Source organism: Podarcis gaigeae (genome assembly GCF_964106915.1).
Source record: "Podarcis gaigeae genome assembly, chromosome: 5".
Classification (NCBI taxonomy): domain Eukaryota; kingdom Metazoa; phylum Chordata; class Lepidosauria; order Squamata; family Lacertidae; genus Podarcis; species Podarcis gaigeae.
The window spans coordinates 33,540,007-33,561,347 of NC_139681.1; the positions used below are offsets into that span (position 1 = coordinate 33,540,007).

Sequence of the window (21,341 nt, forward strand, 5' to 3'; positions counted from 1 at the left end):
AAAAATTATAGTTCCAGAATTCTTTGGTGAAAGCCATGACTGTTAATGGGGCATCATACTGAGTTAAATGCATAGTGCCAATGTGACCATAATGGCTTATAAAATCAGTCTCCTTACCCACAGCATAGCACAGTAAGTAATTTTTCAAGTAAACTGTGTTAGAAGCATTATATGTTAATAGACGAAAGCTCCATCTATCTTTCTGCCAAGCAAGCCAGACATTTCCTTTATCATAGACACTACTCTAGTCTTGCTTGTTATAAAGAGATTTATGTGAGCTGTTTTCTCAGTTAATCCTATTAGCCTTGTGGATTAACTGGATAGTGTTTGCTATATTCAAGAAGCTCGTGAGAAACACTCAAGCATAACTCGGCAGTGCTGTATATCATTCGAAGAACAAGTGTGCCGTATCCCCGTAATGGCTCATTTTTAAAATTGTGTATGGATATATATATTCCAGTTAAATGCCTGGCAACCTTTATTACTGTCTTTGAGAACAAAACAAAAAGGATGGCACTATCAATATACTTTGTAAATACTCCCATTTATTTATTTATTTATTTATTTATAGTTTAGTTTAAGAATTCATCAGCCAGAGTGCCTTAAGCATACAAATGGCATCCTCAAAGTGGTTGTTTAATCTACACAACTTCAGAGACTTCATTTAACTTTCCCCCCCTATACAGTGATGCCTCGGGTTAAGAACTTAATTCGTTCTGGAGGTCCGTTCTTAACCTGAAGTACCACTTTAGCTAATGGGGCCTCCCGCTGCCATCACGCAATTTCTGTTCTCATCCTGAAGCAAAGTTCTTAACCCGAGGTACTATTTCTGGGTTAGCGGAGTCTGTAACCTGAAGCGTATGTAACCCGAGGTACCTCTGTAGACTGAATATTGTTACTGACTCCTCATTCAGTAAGATCAGTGTTGGCTGCAGTACTCAAACAGCTCCAGGCTCTGAGGAGTTCTGGCTGAAAAAAAGCCCTGGGTAGAACTGAGGAAATTCTCTGACTGAAATTCTGGAGAGCTGCCGCCGGCTGTAGCAGCTCTCTAACATTGAGGTAGAAAGACCAATTACCTGGCTTGGTACAAAGCAGGTACATTTGTTCCTGTGAATGTGATTTTGCTGCTGGGCCAGTTGCCAGAGAAGCAAGAGGCAGTTAAGGCTGGTCCCCCCCCCCCCCCGCCTTAATGGCTCACATCAGATGAATACAAAAAGATTTGCGTGGCATCTTACGCATTTATTTTGGATTCTGCTCCAAACCGCACCAAAATCTGGATCCATAAATAAATAGCTGGTTCTGCCCAGGGCCTGGCTCTGAGTTCCACTATCACAACTAGAAAGGTCACCTGCAGTCCCAATACAGAAACCAGAAATTTTAGTTGGCAGTCTTACTGGGAAAATAGAAAACAATAGTATAGCAATTCTGCGTAAACACTACTAAGGTAAGGGCAGAGGAAGATAAGATCTAGTTCAGCATCCTTTTCCCCAACTAGATGCCTCCGGGAAAGCCACAGGTTGACAAATATTTTGTTGTTGTTGCTTTTATTGCTCATTTATTTTTGTGTTGTAATTACTAACAATAATTTCCTGCTATAATAATTTTTGGTGTTCATTATTGTGTTTGATGAAGGTGTTTTTTTATATGGTAGATAATTTTTTGGGAGAAACACTTTTAGTACATTTGCATTGCTTTAACACATTTTCTGTTGTTAGCTTTATTTTTTGTGTACTGATGCCTTTCAGGACTCCTTTTGGCTGTGTGAAGCATTGCGTAAATTTAAACCATGGGTTGGCAAACTAAGGTCCGCGGGTTGGATCAGGCCCAATTGCCTTCTAGATCTGGCCTGCAGATGGTCCAGGAATCCAGGCAGCCAGCATAGTGCGTCTGTGTGTGATGGTTTTTGCGATTCAGCCAGGCTTGGGGGTCAAAAGTGAGACGGGTGGCTGCTTGAGACAAGCCCCTTCTCCGTCCGTCGCGCGCATGCAGCAATATTTTCTTCCGGGGTGGGGAAGAGTGAAAAGGAGCCACAGTTCAGATTTCCACCATGGAGCTGCTGACGACTGACCTCAGGAAGGGCAGTTGCGGCGGCAGGGGCTCGGAGGTGTCTTGGGACCGACGCCCGCCGGTGTCTGTGGCGGTGGTGCTCCCCGCTACAGGAAGCAGGGAGCGCCTGGGCAGCTGCACTCCAAAGCAGTTCAGTGCTCTACTGGGGAGGCTGCTTGTTAGCTACATGGTGCAAGCTATGGAAAGGTAAATAGCAGCCGCCTAATCTTCCCTTGGACGCGGGTGGCGCTGTGGGTTAAACCACAGAGCCTAGGACTTGCCGATCAGAAGGTCGGTGGTTCAAATCCTCGCGACGGGGTGAGCTCCCGTTGCTTGGTCCCTGCTCCTGCCAACCTAGCAGTTCGAAAGCACATCAAAGTGCAAGTAGATAAATAGGCGGGAAGGTAAACAGCGTTTCTGTGCGCTGCTCTGGTTCGCCAGAAGCGGCTTAGTCATGCTGGCCACATGACCTGGAAGCTGTACGCCGGCTCCCTCGGCCAATAAAGTGAGATGAGCGCCGCAACCCCAGAGTCGGTCATGACTGGACCTAATGGTCAGGGGTCCTTTAGTCTTCCCTCATGCGGGGAAAAGAACATTTTTGCTTGAGTGGCGCCAGCCTGACTTAGCATGGCCAACGGCTTTTCCTTTCACCCACGCATGTGCACACGCTGACAGGAATGGTGCACTTACCTCAGCCCCCCCCCCCGCCTTATGAGAGAAATAGTAACTGTCAACGCGTAAAAAGCAAAGGAAGCAGCATGTGTGCATGAGGACCCCCCCCCCATCACATTTGTGCAGCATTGGGGTTGGTCCCAATAAGGGTTTTTGCAAAAAATGTGGGTCATAATCATGGCGACATATAGTCTGGCCCCCCCACAAGGTCTGAGGGACAGTGGACCGGCCCCCTGCTGAAAAAGTTTGCTGACCCCTGATTTAAACCAACGTTGGAGGAAAATGAGGAAGGGGCTATCCAAATCCTACTAACATTGGTAAGCACTTTAGAGCACTTTCAGCATAGGTACCTCCACTCTTGGTTATGTTGTTAATGGAATTGTACCTGCTGAACTACACTTCCCAGAGGCCCATTTTGAGCCAAAGGATTATGGGTAGTGTAGTTCGGATTAATAGACAAGCTGAACCGAGCGCCAATCAGTGTGGAGTGTTTGCTAAATGCTTCCTGCTGACGGAAACTGCCGTGTGCTTTTATATAACAGTAAGTGAAAAGCTTTCATTTGTCATTCTTGACTACTGTCTGACCCTGCAGGGATTTAAGACTGAGAAGCAGCTTGGAGGAAAAAGCAAAACTGCACTTTTGAGATCTGAAGTTCAACTTCTCTGTGATTGATTTAACATTTACGGTATGGAAGAACCCGCCACAGAGCCTTCCTGGGACTTTGAATTCCTTCACTGATGACAGAAATCCCGCTTACATATAACTCTTTCTTGCTCTTTGACATTGCACAGATAGAAATAGGACATTTGTAATAAGGAACACATCTTGTTTTCAAAACTAATAAATTAATTTCTGAGTGCTTCTCTCTTTCCACTTTTGCATATGCCTGAATACTTTTGTTTGCCTACTGTAGTACTACTGTAGAAGTACTGAGTACAGGTAGGTAGCCGTGTTGGTCTGCCATAGTCAAAACAAAATAAAAAAATTCCTTCCAGTAGCACCTTATAGACCAACTAAGTTAGTTCTTGGTATGAGCTTGAAGAAGTGTGCATGCACACGAAAGCTCATACCAAGAACTAACTTAGTTGGTCTTTAAGGTGCTACTGGAAGGAATTTTTTTATTTTGTTTTGTAGAAGTACTGAGTAAGCTCAGAGGCTGTGTCTGATCCAGTGAGTCACATGACTGAGTAGAGATTTCATCCTGGGTTTCTCCCAAATCAGATACTCTTAACTCTGCACCATGTCAGTAAATCATCTTGCAACTGAAGTTACAGTATTTCCATTGTTATTGCATATTTTATACTTTTTAATATTTTTATATACTTTTATCTCTGATCCGCTTTGCAATTTTGAATGGCAAATGGTATAGAAACAGAAATAATAAATAAATCCCATCAAATTTAGTGGGAGTCAAGGGCTTTCTACTGAGTAAACATGCATAAGATTGCATTTTAGTCTCCTGCTTGATAGAATAGCTGCAACTGTAATGCAGGCAGCAGCTATTATTGGCGGATAGAATGGAAGGAAAGTTAATGTACCTTTGTGCTTTTTAAAATACATTCCACGGGGAGGGAGAGCCAGAAAATAAGGACTTTTTTCTGGTAAGTAGGAAGAGCTGGGGCTTCTGCAGCTGTTCCTGAACTCTCTTCTGTCTGTGACTTTTAGGGCAAAGTACAGTTTCTTCTCAAATGTCTGTTGTCAGACAGTAAAGATCTGAGGATACTACAGGATTCTATGACACCCTGTTTGTTTTTTCCTGTTCTGTTTGGATGGTGCAGTTAAGGTGGAACATAAGAAATTCATTTCATGCATAGTTACAGTAGCAAGAGTTTTACTGGCAAAAAAAAAAATGGAGACTGTAAATGATACCTTCTGTAGGTGAGCAGACAGAAAATGTGTGTGTTTGCATTAATGGTTTAACTTACAGTTTTTACAAGAACAAGAGAGAAAAAAGGCAGTAAGGCATGCTTGTGGTAAATCGGGTTTTTATTCATTTTTATTGAATATTGAAAGAACTTGATTTTCCCAAAAATGCAATATGGGTTCACAGTGTTGATTTTCCTCATTCATAAATGAGGATCCATCAGGGTTATTATAAGTCGTGTGTGTGTGTGTGTGCATATATATCATTGAAGATGTATGTCTGTGCATATGTATGACTTATTAATAATAATATGGTATTTTTCTTGTTTTTAAGCTATGGCACACAAGATGGTAATCACTTTGGTCTATCGAGTGGGATATAGAAGAGCTTCTTCTCTGTATTCCAGGTTGCATTCAACCTATGTCAAGAAAATGAGGTAAATGCTTAACCTGTGGGGAATTTGAGCCCAATATGCTAGAATTTGTTGTTAATGGGATAAAGCTAGAATTACTCCAGTATGTTTTTATGGCTTACTGTTTTAATTACCCAGACATCTGGTGGCTGAACACTAAGGTTCATAGCAATCTCTGGATAGAATCGTGTTTTTAATTGTAACTGTTTTTCGTTTTCACTGTAATTGTTTTTAGAAGGTTTTAGAATGTTGCGTTTTGTTGCTGTTGTTACTAAATTATGGATACGTTTGCTGGCATGGGCTTGTTTGGGAGGAAAGGTAAGATATAAATTCAATCAATCAGTCAATAATAGACCTTGTATTATCAGTATTTTTTCAAATATCTGGAGCACAAAGATCGAGAATGCAACAACAGGTTCTGCCACAGAATACTTTGGATACAGCCCTGTACCCATATTCCCTGTAAAGTGGTACCTCGGGTTATATACGCTTCAGGTTACAGACTCCGCTAACCCAGAAATAGTACCTCGGGTTAAGAACTTTGCTTCAGGATGAGAACAGAAATCGTGCTCCAGTGGCATGGCAGCGGCAGGAGGCCCCATTAGCTAAAGTGGTCTTCAGGTTAAGAACAGTTTCAGGTTAAGAACAGACCTCCAGAACAAATTAAATACTTAACCCGAGGTACCACTGTACTGGGAATAACCCCCATTGATCTGAGATGGACTTACTTCTGTGTAGAAGTAAGTAAGGAAATTACATGTTGGGCTGCAGTGGGAAACTTGCCCGGAGAAAATACTGTAGGAACAGATGTGTAGGCTTGCACAGTTAGTCTTCTTCATGTGCTGCACTTTCTGATCCTTTTCTACCTGCAGGTATATGTCCGAGCTAAAAGACAATGATGACGCTTGCAGGAAAGCCTCTAACTTGGGAACTTTCTTCCTGTTTCACAACTACTCTCCCTTACTGCAAGAGAAAGGAAACATGCTCCTGGCTCCAAAGTTAAATGCAGCAGGTAACAAGTTTATTCTGCAACAATCCTTCCTTTTCACGAGAAATGTCCTATCTGTTAAGGTGTTAAAGATGCTTTTAGTGCCTGCTCCCAGAGAACCTGGGAGAACAGCAGATTAAGCAGTGGAAGGTGGTCCATTAGGGGAAAGAAGGCACTGCCTCACTAACCTCAGTCTGCCCCCAGCTAGCCCCCACCTGCCAGCCTTATAACTTACAGGCAGTCCAGCGGGAAGCACTGCCTGTCCGCTTCCTTCCACCTCAGCCTCAGTGTTGTCCTTGGAGAACTCAACAGTGAGAAGGATGAGAGAGGACAGGGATAAACCTAAAATTTGTTGTCTCTGTCTGTCGTTGGGTTTTCCTTCTCCTGCGGTTGGCTTCTGTATCACTGAGTTTAAATGGGAGGGGGGAGAGAGAAAGAAGTCAGGGGTTAGAAATTTTCAGCAGGAAGGTATCAGCACTCTAATAAAACTTAAATTCCTGGCGTTCCTTGATGAAACTTTTAAGCATGATGGCAAGGGGTGACATAACTGGGTTTCCGAGCCCCACAGGCGTGCCGCAGAAAGAATATAGTAGGTCAAGGGAGCCATGGACTCAAAAAGGTTGAAAACCTCTGTACCACAGGCCTGATCTAGCAAGGCTGTGCTTATGTTCCTATGAAATTTTCAACTGTGAAACAAATTTCAAAACGACTTCAGGTTTTGTGGTAGAGATTTCTAAAATATACCTGTGGCTTTTGTTTTAGGACAGCGGTCTAGGCCTGGGCGATGTACTGATACATCAGTGATGAAGGATGCTTGAAATCAGGGTGTGTGTGAGAGAAGGAAGGCACAGGGAGAATCAGGCATGTGGCGAAGGATGCTTGAAATCAGGGTGTGAGTGAGTGAAGGAAAGAGCTGTGAAATTGGGCGTGCGGTGAAGGAGTGTGGAGAATCGGGTGGGTGGTGAAGGAGACTTCAGATTGGGCAGGAATGCACTGGAGCCCAGAGGACAAATCAGCTCCTTGGAGAATAGGCTGAGAGGAAGGGACTGTGGTGCTGGGGGAGCTAGCGAGCAAGGAGACGGTGCTCGGTGCTCGTCTTTCCCCTCTCCTAGCTTGGGGTGTGTGTGTGTGTGTGTGTGTGTGTGTGTGTGTGTGTGTGTGTGCCATCTCCTCCATTTCAGCATAGCGATATATCATCATATCTCGATGTTTGGCTGGTGATACATTGCAATGTTTAAAAGCTGACATCGCTCATCCCTACAGCTGTCCCAGATTACAGAAATGTTAACCAATGTTCTGCTGATGTGCCTTTCTAAGCTTCCTCTTCCTCTGTTTGTCTGGTTTTCAGAAATTAAGAGGATTCTAGAGAAGTTCAAACAGAGCGAAGAAAAGATAGAGGATTCCATGCTGGTTGGATGTTCAAATGAGTGCAGGCCGTATTTTGCTTTGGACCTAGGTTAGAATGACCTTTTGTATACTGTTGCATGCAACCCGAATCTCCAAGCAGCGAAAGACTGCAGGGGTTCCTGCACTTACCCAGGGTTCAGTTTCCTTGGAATGAAGTTCAGTGGCGACTGTGGTATTTTTAGGATAAGTGGCTTTGTTTACACACACAGAAAGAACATAGGATGGAGGGGCTCACAGCATTAACAACCCAACAGATCTTGCTTCTTGATTAGGTTTCCAGCTTCCAGCACCAGCCAGCAAACTCTCAGACACAACTCTGGCTATTGTTCTTCTAACCTAGGATGAGGTGGCATCTAGCCAAGTGCAGGGAGCAAGGAAGCCTATCCACGTCCCTCCTTGGAGAGTGCCATTGCTTAGTTGAGATGCTGATGAGAGCACAACTCCCATCATCCCTCATCATTGGTCCTTCTAGCTAGGGATGGTGGGAGTTGTAGTCCAGCAACAGCTGGTGACCCAAGTATGAGAAACACTGAAGGCAAGGAAACTTGTCTGAGAAGTTCAGCAGCCTGTTCTACTACTAGATTCTAAGCCTCACCGGATACAGGATCACAGGCCTGGAAGGGATCCAAGGATACCATCCAGACTGACCTCCCCAACCCATAACAATACATATATATCCAGCTCTAATCGCGAGGTGGGAGATAGCCAGTTCTTCAGCCCCCAATAATGTGCCCCAATGTGCATCCCTTTATGCTTAATTGTACAGTGGTGCCTCGCAAGACGAAATTAATTCGTTCCGCAAGTCTTTTCGTCTTGCGAGTTTTTCGTCTTGCGAAGCACGGTTTCCCATAGGAATGCATTGAAAATCAATCAATGCGTTCCTATGGAAACCGCCTTCAGACCAGGTTTGGGGACAGTTTGTCCCCCGACCTCTTCTGAAGGCCGCCAGCATTTTAAAATCCCCCGGGAAGGCAGGCAGGGGGGACAAAGACTTTTGCCCCCCACCCGCCTTCAGAAGAGGTCCAGAGGGCTCTCCAAGCTGCGGATAGCAGCCTGCTGCCCCGCGCGCGAGGGGCGCTCTTAAGCAGAGCGCCCCTCGCGCGGCGCAGACATTCGCAGCTTGGGGAACCCTGCAGGACTTCCCCGCAGGGCTCTCCAAGCTGCGGATAGCAGCCTGCTGCCCCGCGCGAGGGGCGCTCTTCTTAAGAGCGCCCCTCGCGCAGCGCAGACATCCGCAGCTTGGGGAACCCTGCAGGACTTCCCCGCAGGGCTCTCCAAGCTGCGGATAGCAGCCTGCTGCCCCGCGCGAGGGGCGCTCTTAAGAAGAGCGCCCCTCGCACGGCGCAGACATTCGCAGCTTGGGGAACCCTGCAGGACTTCCCCGCAGGGCTCTCCAAGCTGCGGATAGCAGCCTGCTGCCCCGCGCGAGGGGCGCTCTTAAGAAGAGCGCCCCTCGCGCGGCGCAGACATTCGCCGCTTGGGGAACCCTGCAGGACTTCCCCGCAGGGCTCTCCAAGCGGCGAATGTCGGCCCCGCGCGAGGGGCGCTCTGCTTAAGAGCGCCCCTCGCGCGGGGCAGCAGGCTGCGCACCTTCCCCTCTGTTCCCGGACCTGTCCTGAAGGCTTGCGGTGGGAGGAGGGCTTTCCACCCCACCGCCAACATTCAGAATGCTGTTCTGAATGTGGCGGTGGGGAGGAAAAACCCTCCTCCCACCGCAAGCCCCGGGAACAGAGGAGAAGCGCTGCGCACCTTCCCCTCTGTTCCCGGACCTGTCCTGAAGGCTTGCAGTGGGAGGAGGGCTTTCCTCCCCACCGCCAACATTCAGAATGCTGTTCTGAATGTTGGCGGTGGGGAGGAAAAACCCTCCTCCCACCGCAAGCCCCGGGAACAGAGGAGAAGCGCTGCGCACCTTCCCCTCTGTTCCCGGACCTGTCCTGAAGGCTTGCAGTGGGAGGAGGGCTTTCCTCCCCACCGCCAACATTCAGAATGCTGTTCTGAATGTTGGCGGTGGGGAGGGAAAACCCTCCTCCCACCGCAAGCCCCGGGAACAGAGGAGAAGCCCTTCGCGCCTTCCCCTCTGTTCCCGGACCTCCCACCGCAAGCCTTAGGACAGGTCCGGGAACAGAGGAGAAGGCGCGCTGCGCTTCCCCACTGTCCCCGGAGATTTCCCTATGGGCTTTCGTCTTGCAAAGCAAGCCCATAGGGAAATTCGTCTTGCGAAGCCGCTAAAAAATCGGAAAACCCTTTCGTCTTGCGGGTTTTTCGTTTAGCGAGCCATTCGTCTTGCGGGGCACCACTGTATTGAATTTGATTTCTTATTTTGGTGCCCATTCACTCACTCAATTTGGAGCCATCCTTCTGGAACATTTCGCAGAAAAGTTGCCCTTTCACCGTCCTGAATAATATGGTCTCACCTTCAAACTTGTATACAGGCCTATATTTTTCACACCCGCTTTTCACTGAAGTCGATTTGTCCTAATGTGTCTTCATTTTGTAAGAATATACTGCTTTTGAGATGACGTTGACGCCTTGTGACAGCAGCAGTCTCATCTGGGAGCCGCCCAGAGTGGTGTATTTACTAAATTTATTATTATTATTATCAGCTACAGTGCCATAATCATGTGCTATTGATATAGATCAAAGGGCGTGGGGGTAGGGGTAGTAACTGAGATATCCAATTCCCACAGATTTATTGAATTCCAGGATCCTTGGAAAGATCTGCCCTTGAAGCTGAACTCAATGGATCATTTGGGGAAATGAGGAAAGCTTTCTTCCAGTTAGAAGAAGAAGATGCCAGTTTGATTTCCACGGTAGGATTTTACGTGTAAACACAGAGACTGCTTGTGTTGGATATTATATTACTGTTAGAAAGCTGAAAATCCAGATTTTCTTACCTCTGCAGATTCTGGCCCTGTGAACTCATTTTTCTCTCCCACTTTTTATTCTCCTCACAAATGTCCTTCCAGCCTTATCATCTCTGCCTCATTCCTCCAACCCTCCTTCCATCACCGTAGGCCCGTTTGCCTGCTATCAGGACAGCCCAGCTGACCCAATGACATTCAGAGACCCTGATCAGAGTGGGCCGAATATTTTTAGCCAAAGAACCTGGGGCCTGTCATGCCTTGCCCCTCTGTGATAGTGAAACAGGCTGCCACTTGCTGCTAGAGACTCCACCACACAATCCCTTAGGTCATGGGTAGGCACCCTAAGGCCCTTGGGCTGGATGTGGCCCAATCACCTTCTCAATCCGGCCCGCGTACGGTGCAGGAATCAGCGTGTTTTTACATGAGTAGAATGTGTTTTATTTAAAATGCATCTCTGGGTTATTTGTGGGGTATAGGAATTTGTTCATTTCCCCCACTCTCAAAATATAGTCTGGCCCACCACATGGTCTGAGGGACGGTGGATCGGCCCACAGCTGAAAAAGGTTGCTGACCCCTGCCTTAGGTGGTTGAACATTGGCTTAGCATCCTAGTTGCACTTCCTGGCATCTCCAGGAAGAGCTGGAAGAGAACCCTACCTGAAATTCTGGAGACCTCCTGCCAGTCAATGTATACAAGATGCTGAGCTAGATGGACCTGATTCACTATGATGCAGCTTCCTATGTAGAACACATTGATGTAAGAGGGAGGGTGAAACTGAACCACTTCTTATACTTATTGTGGTTTGGGGCTGGTGCCTACATTTCACTTTACCACATCAAAGTCCCCAAGAAATAGTTTTATCTTTTTGGTTGAAGTGTGCCCAGCCCACGGCAGTGTCGGCTGTTGTTTATTCACCACACTGCGGGAGAACCAACTCTTAACGGAGCAATTGGGTTGTCCAGGACCAAAGATGTGCAAACACTCCACAGTTGTGATGCTCTTACTTGAGGGGCATCAAAGTAGGCTCTTGAAGACAATAAAGCCCTCAAAGTGGTGATTAAGGAAAGCAATCCATTGGGGAGTAATTTTGTCTGATTTTATAAACCCCCGGCAATACTTGAGAAGCCTGCTCCTGAGAGCAGGTGGACACGGAGGCCAAAGAAGATGGTGGGTGGCTCCTTTTGTTACCAGGCTAGCATGGGGTATTGTCTAGAGTGTTATGTTTGGTTGTGGGAATCTCAAATCTGTTTCTCATCCATGAAGCTCAGTGGTTATTCTTGGGCAAGCCTCTGCCTAGCCTACTTGACCTGAGGGTTTTTCTGTTAGAGGTTGTGCTACTGTTAGAGGATGTGTGGGGAACCTTGGAACCTTCAGATGTTCTTGAACTACAACTTCCCTCAGCCCCCCAAGATGGCCAATGACTAGGGATGATGGAAGTTGTGGTTCAGCAACATCTGGCAGGTCAAAGATTCCTCACACCTGTGTCATATGGAAAGAAAATATGCATTTCCTGGAGCAATTTGTTCTTACTTTGTAAACCAAGTTTTGATGGGTGGGGGAGCGGGTTAACAAATGGGTTGCAGTTCATATCCTCTCAGTGTTCTTCATAACCTGATTGATGTTTATAGGCTCAGGCTCTCCTTCGTTGGCATGAGAACAACCAGTATTGTGGGAAAACAGGACAGCTCACAGTGAAGAACCTGGCTGGAAGCAAACGGGTCTGTCAGAGCAGTGAAATAATCTATTACCCACAGGTGGGCACCCTCAAATATTTTTGTCCAGTTGGCACGTGTCTTTGAACTCTGATCATGCCTCTTGCTTGTCTGGATGGGGGGCAGAGAAGGGTGTGTGGGTGTATCTAGAAAATAGCCAACTGTACAAATGTAAAATTTGCATCCAGTGCTCCACCTACTTTTGGTTCCCCTCACCGGTGTCACGTGGCCCTTGAAAGGTTGCCAAGAAAGGAGCAGGAATTTATTATATTCACTGGACACCCAGTTACCTGGGCTCTCTGGGCGATGTAGAATTGAACCATTTACCGTGATTAAAACAAAAACAAAATAATCAATTAATTGTAATCATAGTATGCTTGTTGTTGTTTGTTGTCAAATAATATGGAACCCAAAACTGTACAGAGAAAGTTGATCACAAACAGCTAAAATAATCTAAAAGGACAAAGCACGTTCTGCCCATTGTAAAAGTGTCACTTTCAATATTTTTAAAGGATTAAGATGGTGTTCAAAGGCCTGAGAGAACAGAGAAGTCTTTGCCTGGTGCCTGAAAGATGTTAGGGAAGGTGTCAGACAAGCTTCTCTAGGGAAGCATTGTGTAACAGGGGAACCATCAAGGCCCCCTCCTTCAGAATTCCCCAGTACCATGGATTGGATCCCAATCCTAGCATCTTCAAACACACCCAGCCCCCACCCCACCCGCATAGCTGCTATTTGAAAAAGTTTTAAAGAGACAGAGATGCATTCCACATCTCTTGTTTCCGCAAGAGCACTAAGATGGACCCTGATAGTCGGGATGGTGCCAAAGTCCACAGCAGGATCCTGTGTTCTGAACTGCCAATTGTTTTGCTCCAGGGTCTGCCCATAACAGCGAGGAAAGTGTAAGTGTGGGGGCCTTTGTAGTGGTTGCTTGCATTTTTCACACATCCTACTCCTGTGGTTGCAGTTTGTACTCCATATTGGAATGAGCAGGTCTGATTCCTCTCTTAATTTCTTGTACTTTTTGGCTTTTTTTTAACATAAAAAGATGTCTCCAGTCGTTATTACTTTGGTGTCTGATGGGAGTCGATGCCTTCTCGTACGGCAAGCATCGTTTCCTAAAGGGATGTATAGCGCTCTGTCTGGCTTCTGTGATATAGGTAAGGAAACATGTGACACCAGACTGTTAAGTTTGCATGCACAGTATTCTAATTAGAGGCCTGCTACCTCATAGCATGTGGTAGAAAACTTGCTCACTTCAGAGATGATATGTGATGAGTTGTAGGGAACCTAACAAGAATTTGTTCATTGTCTGACACGTAACTTATGAACCTGGGGAAGCAACAATTAATGGCTATATTGCACTTACTCTGAAACTAACAATAATTGAGTCAGCTCTTAAAGTACCTTGATGGACTTAGACATTTTGCAAATTAAAAAACACTTGTGTTAGGCTTTTTGCAATTATATTTTCAGCATCAGTGCTGGATGGGTAGTGATTTAAAGCCTGCTTTCTTCAGGGAGTGGTTATGTGATTGAGTTCTCCTTGAAAAACTTGGTTGCACAGGCAGTCCAACCATGTCTCTACCTGCCCCTCAATTAATGTCACGTATGATGCCAGGTGTGGGGTACGTAGCCTTGGTTTGGGGAAAACAGCTTTGCAGGCCAAATTGGGTTCTTTGCTTGGCATAACTTGGTATTTAGACTGAGTCCTCCTTTAGGACTCATGATAACAGCTGTCTTGTACTGTGTCACACCATTGGTCCAAGTAGCACAGTACTATAAGAGCTGCAGCTCAAAGGTAAAAGTGGATTAATGCCATAAAAGCAAAATGGATTTCTGGAAGGAACTTCATTACTCTTGCATTTTTCCTGCTGAAGATGAAGTCTGAAAAAGGTGCAAGTAGATATGAGGAAGCCATATTCTGCCGTTTTAGATTCCTGTGTTTAGCATTTAGCAGTTAGTGCTGGTGGTGATAAAGATTAGCTGAAGAAAGGAGCTCTGTTAAAGTACTGAGGGAAACCAGCCTGTAAAGGAAACATGTGTATCTCAACTGATAGTCCCCTGTTCTGTTGGTTCGCTTGATCCAAAACACCGGAGTCACTTTTTACAGTGGCTCTCCAGCAATCCACCAGCCAAGTAAATTCTCCACTTGTCAGAATGCATGTTGTTGTTGTTGTTGTTTAGTCGTTTAGTCGTGTCCGACTCTTCGTGACCCCATGGACCAGAGAACGCCAGGCACCTCTGTCCTCCACTGCCTCCCGCAGTTTGCTCAAACTCATGCTGGTAACCTCGAAAACACTATCCAACCATCTCGTCCTCTGCCGTCCCCTTCTCCTTGTGCCCTCCATCTTTCCCAACATCAGGGTCTTCTCCAGGGAGTCTTCTCTTCTCATGAGGTGGCCAAAGTACTGGAGCCTCAGCTTCACAATCTGTCCTTCCAGTGAGCACTCAGGGTTGATTTCCTTCAGTATGGAGAGGTTTGATCTTCTTGCAGTCCATGGGACTCTCAAGAGTCTCCTCCAGCACCATAATTCAAAAGTCAGAATGCATAGTTAAGATCAAGTCTCAACTCTTCTAACTTAGTTGGGCACTTGACCAGTAAAAAATAAATAAATTGGTCAGCTGTCCCATCAAGCATTTTTTATTTATCTTTATTATCACCAAGTTTAATCATTGTGTTTATTTGTCAAAAACAAGTAAGTTAACTGCTATTGTGAAATAGTGAATTAACTTTTTAAAGGCTTGCAATAAATCATTATGACTTAACAATGTTAGGCAGGCTTTTCAAAGATGTGAACAATTCATGGAACAGTTCTTGTCATTGGTTTTTATCCTAACTCAACAAGGATGAGTCTGCATTTCATTTAAGAAGAAAACGTAACAGTAAGCAACTATTAAACGCTGGTTTTTCAAAGGCAGTTGTACCACCAGGTAGCAAGCCACCTCTTCAGACACTGCCAGCATCAAGCCTGATAAAAAAATGTTGGTTGACTGACTATGCTTGACCATCCCTGCTTGAACTGTGTTGAAATAGGGCATTTAACCTAAAAGGTGGGCTGGAAATCCACTAAGCATAAACAAGAAATGCTTATCGTGAGGTATATCCTCATGCCTACTCAAAAGAAAACTTGTAAGCGTTCCCTCAGGATACGATGCTGCCCTTAGAGACTCTTTCTACTCCCAAGGTGAAACTCTGGAAGAGACACTCCGGCGAGAAGTGGCTGAAGAGGTGGGGTTAGAGGTGGAGTCTGTCAGCTATTCTGCATCTCAGCATTGGCCATTCCCAAGCAGCACGCTAATGATTGGCTGCCATGCCCTGGTGAACCCGCAACGGAGCAAGGTAAGGAGGTGGTGGTGGAATCTTTCATTTGATCCACTACCTTGTTGGACTACAATTCCTATCACCGCTGACCAGTGGCTAAACTGGCTGGAGATGATGGGAGTTGTAGTCCAACAACATCTGGGGACCCAATGTTACCAAACCAAACTTTATTGATTTGGCTTATCTAAATGTATATGATCAGTGATGTAAAATCCTTCGCCGTCTTGGTTCTTCTGTGGTTTTGACTAGCGAAAACGGTTCTGGAGAGCATGAAGGTGCATTTGTATTCCCAGCCCTGCTTGTCTATCCAAGCAGCCTGGCAAGCAGACGTTATTTTCACTGTCGTAAATAGCTGACTCTAATAGATATGTGTGTATGCACACAAACACACACACACACACACACACAAATGCATATTTGTCATTGTTGGCATCTGTCTGGCTCGAGACAATGGAGTGTGCCTCTGGGGGTGAGATCAACTTTCTGTGTTAGCAGCACTGAAGTGACCTTTCTGGGGTACAAGCCTGGGCAGTGTGTATGGAGGTCCTGGGCTGCTCATATGACAATAGCCCCCCTCTCGGTCTCACTGATGTGGTCCAAAGGAAAGCAGAGAAATATGTTTGGCACCAGCCAGGCTGCAGGAGTTGCTGTTAAGATAGGTTATTGTTATTAACTTCACATTGATTGGGGGGGAGAGGCAGGAGTCCATTGTCTAGCCACGAGGTGATTGTGTGACAGGGGCAGGATTGGTACTTGAGGCATCCTGTCTATTAACTACAACACTACTCTAAGCTCTCATTATGACGCTGTTTTTATTTTTAAAACTTTTCATTTGCAGATTAATATCAACAGACAGGAGCTAGAAGCTGCCGAGTGGTTCAGCCATGGGGAAGTGGTAAAGGCTCTTGGGCGGAACCCAAAACCTTCCAAAGACAAGGATGACAACCTCTCATTTTGGGTGCCACCTAAGCAAGCCATAGCCCATCAGCTGATTCAGGAATGGGTCAAAAAGCAAGGTCCTGTGCCTACTTAGAGACACTTACTCAATCATTTACTGCTCCAGGTAAATATTCGAGTGCCAGTTGGCATCCTAATTTCAGTGACTCCATATGTTAAGATTTTCTGCAGGACATTTATAGGCAGAGAGGGTGGTTCCATTTCACACTTTTGCCTGAGGCTAAAGAATTTGTCCATCAGATCCTGAAGGTGTATATATATCACCTGGATGGGTTTGTAAGGGGGGGGGGGAAGGATGCTAAGGGTCAGTAGCTCTTCCCTGCAGCTTCCAGTGTTTCAGTTCTTGATGGAATTCATTCCCAAGTGCTTTTCTACAGCGTAACTGGTAATTCAGAATTGATCCTAAGTTTAAAACAATGATAGCCAGCCTTTTTGGGCTCATGAGCACATTTGATTCTATAATTTGCAATTGTTGTGGGCACCCCACCCACCCACCCCACAGCCTCTGCTGTTGGCAACAATAAAATGAGTATTTAAGGCCCAAATTCATTGGGAAAAGGAGCGAGGGGCATGGATCCCATGGCCAGTGACATGTTGGCAAGCTCTGGTCTAAAGACTCTCACGATGTTTTGTAAAGTTATTTGCTAGATACAATGCCAAAGTTCCAATTAAAAACAAAAGCCTCTCAAAAGCTTACGCCACCAGAAATGTGATTTATTTATTTTATTTAGTGACATTTATATGCTGCTTAATTGTAAAACTTCTAAACAGTTTGAAGCCAGCCGGCAGCTGAAAAACGAATACTCTACAGTTATTTGTAAAATTCAACTTAGTAAAGGCGTTCAGCTCTCATCTTCTATTTCACTTCCTCTGTGACAGCCTGCAACTGAATTCCATCTTCCTGGCAGAAAGTAATTAGAATGTGGCTCTTAGTATTTACTGCTATTGCTATAAGCTCTCTGAGGTTTGAACTGTTTCCTACTTCTTTTAAGGAACTGATATATCAAACCAGAATTATTATTATTATTATTATTATTATTATTATTATTATTATTATTATTAGCTTCATTGTTTCTCTATGGTAGTTCACAGTTTTTCCTGTCCTGGGCGTTGTCTGTGTATAACACTCTCATCCTGCAAATAAAAAGGATTCCATCAGCCCAGATTTCTTCTTTCTGGGAATATTGCCCATATGCTGCTTCCAAGCCAGAGTACTCAACTGTTTTCTTGTTCGAAAATGCTGGAATAAAGTTGCAGTGATAAATGCGGTTGAAGCACCCATTAGGTTCAACAGCTTATTTAATTAAATGTTCCAGATGGAAACTCAGATCAGTTATATAGAGGTCACATTCAGTTCAGGAGCCCGCTTATCAGTCAAAATATGGAAGGCACAGCAACTGCCCTGTCCTCAGGAAAGATCAGTAGATGTTCCAACCCAACAGAACTCTGTCCTGGGGCCTGCCACTCTCTGAGAAAAAGACCTTATGAGATTCTTGGAACCAAAGTGGAGTGGAGGGTTTCTTTTGGCCTCAACAAATGTTACACTTATCACCCACGACCTCCTATACTTAAGTTTGGGAGCAATTGTCCATTCTTTACCATAGATGTTTGATAAATGAACTGTTAAGATTTATTTTAATTGATATTCATGTTTAAGGTAGACCATGTCCTAATTTTCCATGCATGTTGAAAGACTAGCAAATGCCTCTGCAAGTATTTTAGCTATCTTGAGAGTCGTTATGAGCAGCTGTAATACTATTTTTTGTTTTTGCATAACCTCCCCTCTCTCTAGGGATGTGTTCCGTTCCAAGAGAAGGGTGGATTTGAAGCTTAGCAATGAATGTCAGTACTTCCTCCTATTGTGGTAAAATGTTTTGATATAGTCCTTCTTTTGAGCAAGGCCAGAGGCAGATACTTATTGGTACTTAATAGAAAAGTCAGAAGAAAATAGAAGAAAATAATTCAGGCAGGGTGATCATATTTACAGTAAAACTTGAACCTTGTAAACAGACCCCTACATTCCATTTTACAAAAGGAAATGCAGTGGTTTGGTTTTCAAACAAAATGCGTTCTGGGAGTCTGTTCAACTCCTGGAACTGTCCAAAAACCAAAGCATGGCTTCTGATTGGCTGCAGGACGTCTGGCTTCCAAAAATTGTTCGAAAACTGGAACACTCATTTCTGGGTTTCGATCATTTGGGAGCTGATTTGTTCGGGAGCCAAGGCTTTTGGCCTCAATGGTACAACTGAAAGCTAGCCATTCTTTAGTGGGAAAAGTAATTTCTCCTTCCACCCACCCATTTTCAGTAGCATCTACTGAAGCTACTAATAGTTGGTGGCAACCTTACGCTTCAGAAAGCTGCTAAATCGGGGTGGGTAACTTGTCATCCCTTCATTGTTCATGGCTTGCAATACCCATCATACCTGACCATTGTCCATAGTGACTGGGACTGCTGGGAATCAAAAGTCCACTCCTGGACAAAACAGTTGAAGACTTAAGTTCTCCACTGTTCCCACTAATGCCAAACAACGAGTTGTGACATGGAACCACATGAAGGAAGGAAGCAGCAATGCACTTGAGACACCCCCCCCTTCAGGGTGCAGTTTGTTCTTCAGCTGTAAACTTTCATCATGTATAACTTACGGATATGGAAAAGCAGTATCAAAATTAAAATATACTTCCAGTAACTACTTGAGGACAGAAAGACGATAAGAGCATTCTAGAACAGCCTTTCTCAACCTGTGGGTCCCCAGATGTTGCTGGACTACAACTCCCATCACCCCTAGCTAGCAAGGCCAGAGCTCAGGGATGATGGGAGTTGTAGTCCAACATCTGGGGACCCACAGGTTGAGAACCACTGTTCTAGAACCTTCCCTTTTTTTGCCTGCAGCTGTTTTTGAATGTTTACCTACGTCAAAGTTGAGTTTTAACAGTGAAGGGTGTTGGAAAGACAATAAAAACAATCTTAATGCAAACTATAATGAAGGGAGAAAAGAAAAACATTTTCCCCATTACAATTACTTAATTTTGTATGGATAAAAAAAGAGCTTGAAGAAAAGGCAGTAATCTGACTTGGTTTTATCATCACTTTTAACAGACGGTGAGTTATTTCATTTGAAATTAGTTTACTTTCACAAGCCGGAGAGATTATGACATCATTTGGCAACTTATTAAATCAACTTGTTCATATTGCAGATGGGGAAGATGAAAGCCAGTTCAAAGGGATATACTTTGGATTTGAGACAGAAGTCAAATCTGACTCAGCTGCATCAGGACTTCAACATACAGTTGACTCCTTATGTAAAATAGGCTACTGACAGCCTAAATGTTGGCAAGCAAGGTCAATCCTAGTACAAGTGCTGTTCAAACAAACAGAAAATATAGCTGTACAAAGAACACAAAGAAAACCTTAACAGCCGTGATCAGCTCAACAGATTAATGTTGCCTTCTCTGAACTGCTTAACCACACCAATATATGCAGAAAGCTTTTTCCTGCATAATCACTGAATGCCTAATTATCTAATATTGGAGATAAATATAAAGAAGCTACACTGAAAGATAATCAGATTTCCAGTTATTACAACTAGTAAGCAAAAAAAGAAAAAGAAAAAAGGGTAGAGTTGGTGTTTTGATTTTTTGCACTGTCTTTGCAGAAGCACTCTGCGCCCTTCTAATATTTTTAGTACCAAAATTACAACATGAAAAAATGTTCATTTATGTGCCTTTTATTGAATATAAAAAGTCTTATAGAAAAATAATTTCAATCCTCCATCTTAATTTCTTATACTGTATACACCCATGACTTTTTTTTTTTTAAAAAAGTTGGTTCTGCAAGGGTAGCAAGTGAAACTGCTGCTCACATGTATTTAAAGTAGGTTGCATACTAGGTCTCCTGGGTTCTGAAAAGTTTTCATCCCTCACTCAAAAAATAAAAATCCAAGAACTGCTCTTGGGCTTCTGTTATGACACGTAACCAGATTTCTCCATCTGAACCGCTAGTGAGATTTTTTGTCCGTATTTTCAGGCAAATGTACTCCCATGCTTTGCAGGAGATTAGAGGCAGGTCCTGCTAGTCCAGCTTGAGCATTATATGATTCCAGCAGGTTAGTCACAAGGTTCAAGTCTATATCCACAGGTGCCAAGTCAGTGTCTTCTGAACCAATGTTGTCTTCAAAATCACTGTCGGGGTCTTGGGACGAAGATCCTTTACCAGACCCAACCTGTAGAAAAAGGTAAACAGTGAAATTTCAATTACGCTTTTATTTATGTTGCATGCAGAGATCTTTAATGAAATCACATAGCTGTTGGCAGAGACAGCCAAATGTTAGAAGCACTATGCAAGGTTAAATTGTAGGGTTTTTTGGAACAACACAATGATTGCATAGTGTACTTCTTTCTTCTTCTCCTCCCTAATGGTCCCTAGATAGGAAATCTAAGTTAAACATACCACTTTGGGCCGATTAGTAAAGCTTTTCCCAATATTGGTGGATGCCAGTTCAGAGTCCATTTCATCCATGTATGATCTGAGACTTCCAGGTGTTTTAATCTGTGATACTGTTTCACCATGACTTTCAGCTTTTAGCTCAGATTCTTCATCACTGTCTAGGAATTCAAACTCCTCTTCTTCTTCTAAATCATCAGAGTCCAACTCTTCTGAATCTGCTCCTAGAAATATAATAGAATCAATGCCCCCAGGGAGAAAGAGAGAGAATGAGAATATATTCGAATAGCCAATAAAACTGTTTGCTAATACTTTGGGAAGAATGTTATATCTGCTTTATGCGTTTATTATTGCTGTTTTACTTTTTGCTGATTATACTTTATTTTGCGATTGGATTGTAGTTTATATATCCTGACCTGGGGATCCAGGGTAAAAGGCAGGTAATAAACAAAGAGAGTCAGGCAAAAGGATAACATGATTTATATTTCAAGATACTTCTATATCTCAGTTTCCACCAGCAGCAGTAAACTCACCCAGTATTTTATCTAATGCATTTGTGAATGAGTCCACATCAAAAGTGACAGAGGCCTCACCAGAAGACCTGAAAGTAAAAAGTTCGTAATTGCATTTTTTTGTATATCTGGTGTTTGGTATT

The 21,341-nt window shown here is 44.2% G+C and overlaps 2 protein-coding genes across 7 annotated transcripts in view; one reads left to right on the forward strand and one right to left on the reverse strand.

Annotated features, from left to right (window-relative positions):
- Window positions 1-20,050, forward strand: NUDT13 (nudix hydrolase 13). Of its 6 annotated transcripts, none has more exons than XR_014564827.1 (11): window positions 3,172-3,259; window positions 4,917-5,019; window positions 5,868-6,007; window positions 7,332-7,439; window positions 10,094-10,200; window positions 11,883-12,008; window positions 13,012-13,123; window positions 15,152-15,306; window positions 16,127-16,351; window positions 18,038-18,109; window positions 19,441-20,050. XR_014564827.1 is itself a non-coding variant. In XM_083740777.1 (10 exons), the coding sequence occupies exons 3-10, from the start codon at window positions 4,919-4,921 to the stop codon at window positions 16,319-16,321; spliced, it is 1,044 nt and encodes a 347-aa protein (XP_083596903.1). In that variant the 5' UTR covers window positions 1-132; window positions 3,311-3,404; window positions 4,917-4,918; the 3' UTR covers window positions 16,322-17,403. The 6 variants fall into 6 exon arrangements, 4 of the variants coding, with proteins under 4 accessions (XP_083596903.1, XP_083596901.1, XP_083596902.1 ...); XR_014564828.1 differs by having other exon boundaries at window positions 18,038-18,087; XM_083740777.1 differs by lacking the exons at window positions 3,172-3,259; window positions 18,038-18,109; window positions 19,441-20,050 and adding exons at window positions 1-132; window positions 3,311-3,404 and having other exon boundaries at window positions 16,127-17,403.
- ECD (ecdysoneless cell cycle regulator) overlaps window positions 19,957-21,341 on the reverse strand; it is a 10,812-nt gene continuing 9,427 nt past the window's right edge. Inside the window, exons 12-14 of the mRNA XM_083740712.1 lie at window positions 21,220-21,287; window positions 20,693-20,910; window positions 19,957-20,465 (exon numbers count right to left, since the gene is read on the reverse strand). Of these exons, the coding sequence (XP_083596838.1) occupies window positions 20,241-20,465; window positions 20,693-20,910; window positions 21,220-21,287 (511 nt within the window). The 3' untranslated portion in view covers window positions 19,957-20,240. The remainder of the gene's footprint in view (window positions 20,466-20,692; window positions 20,911-21,219; window positions 21,288-21,341) is intronic.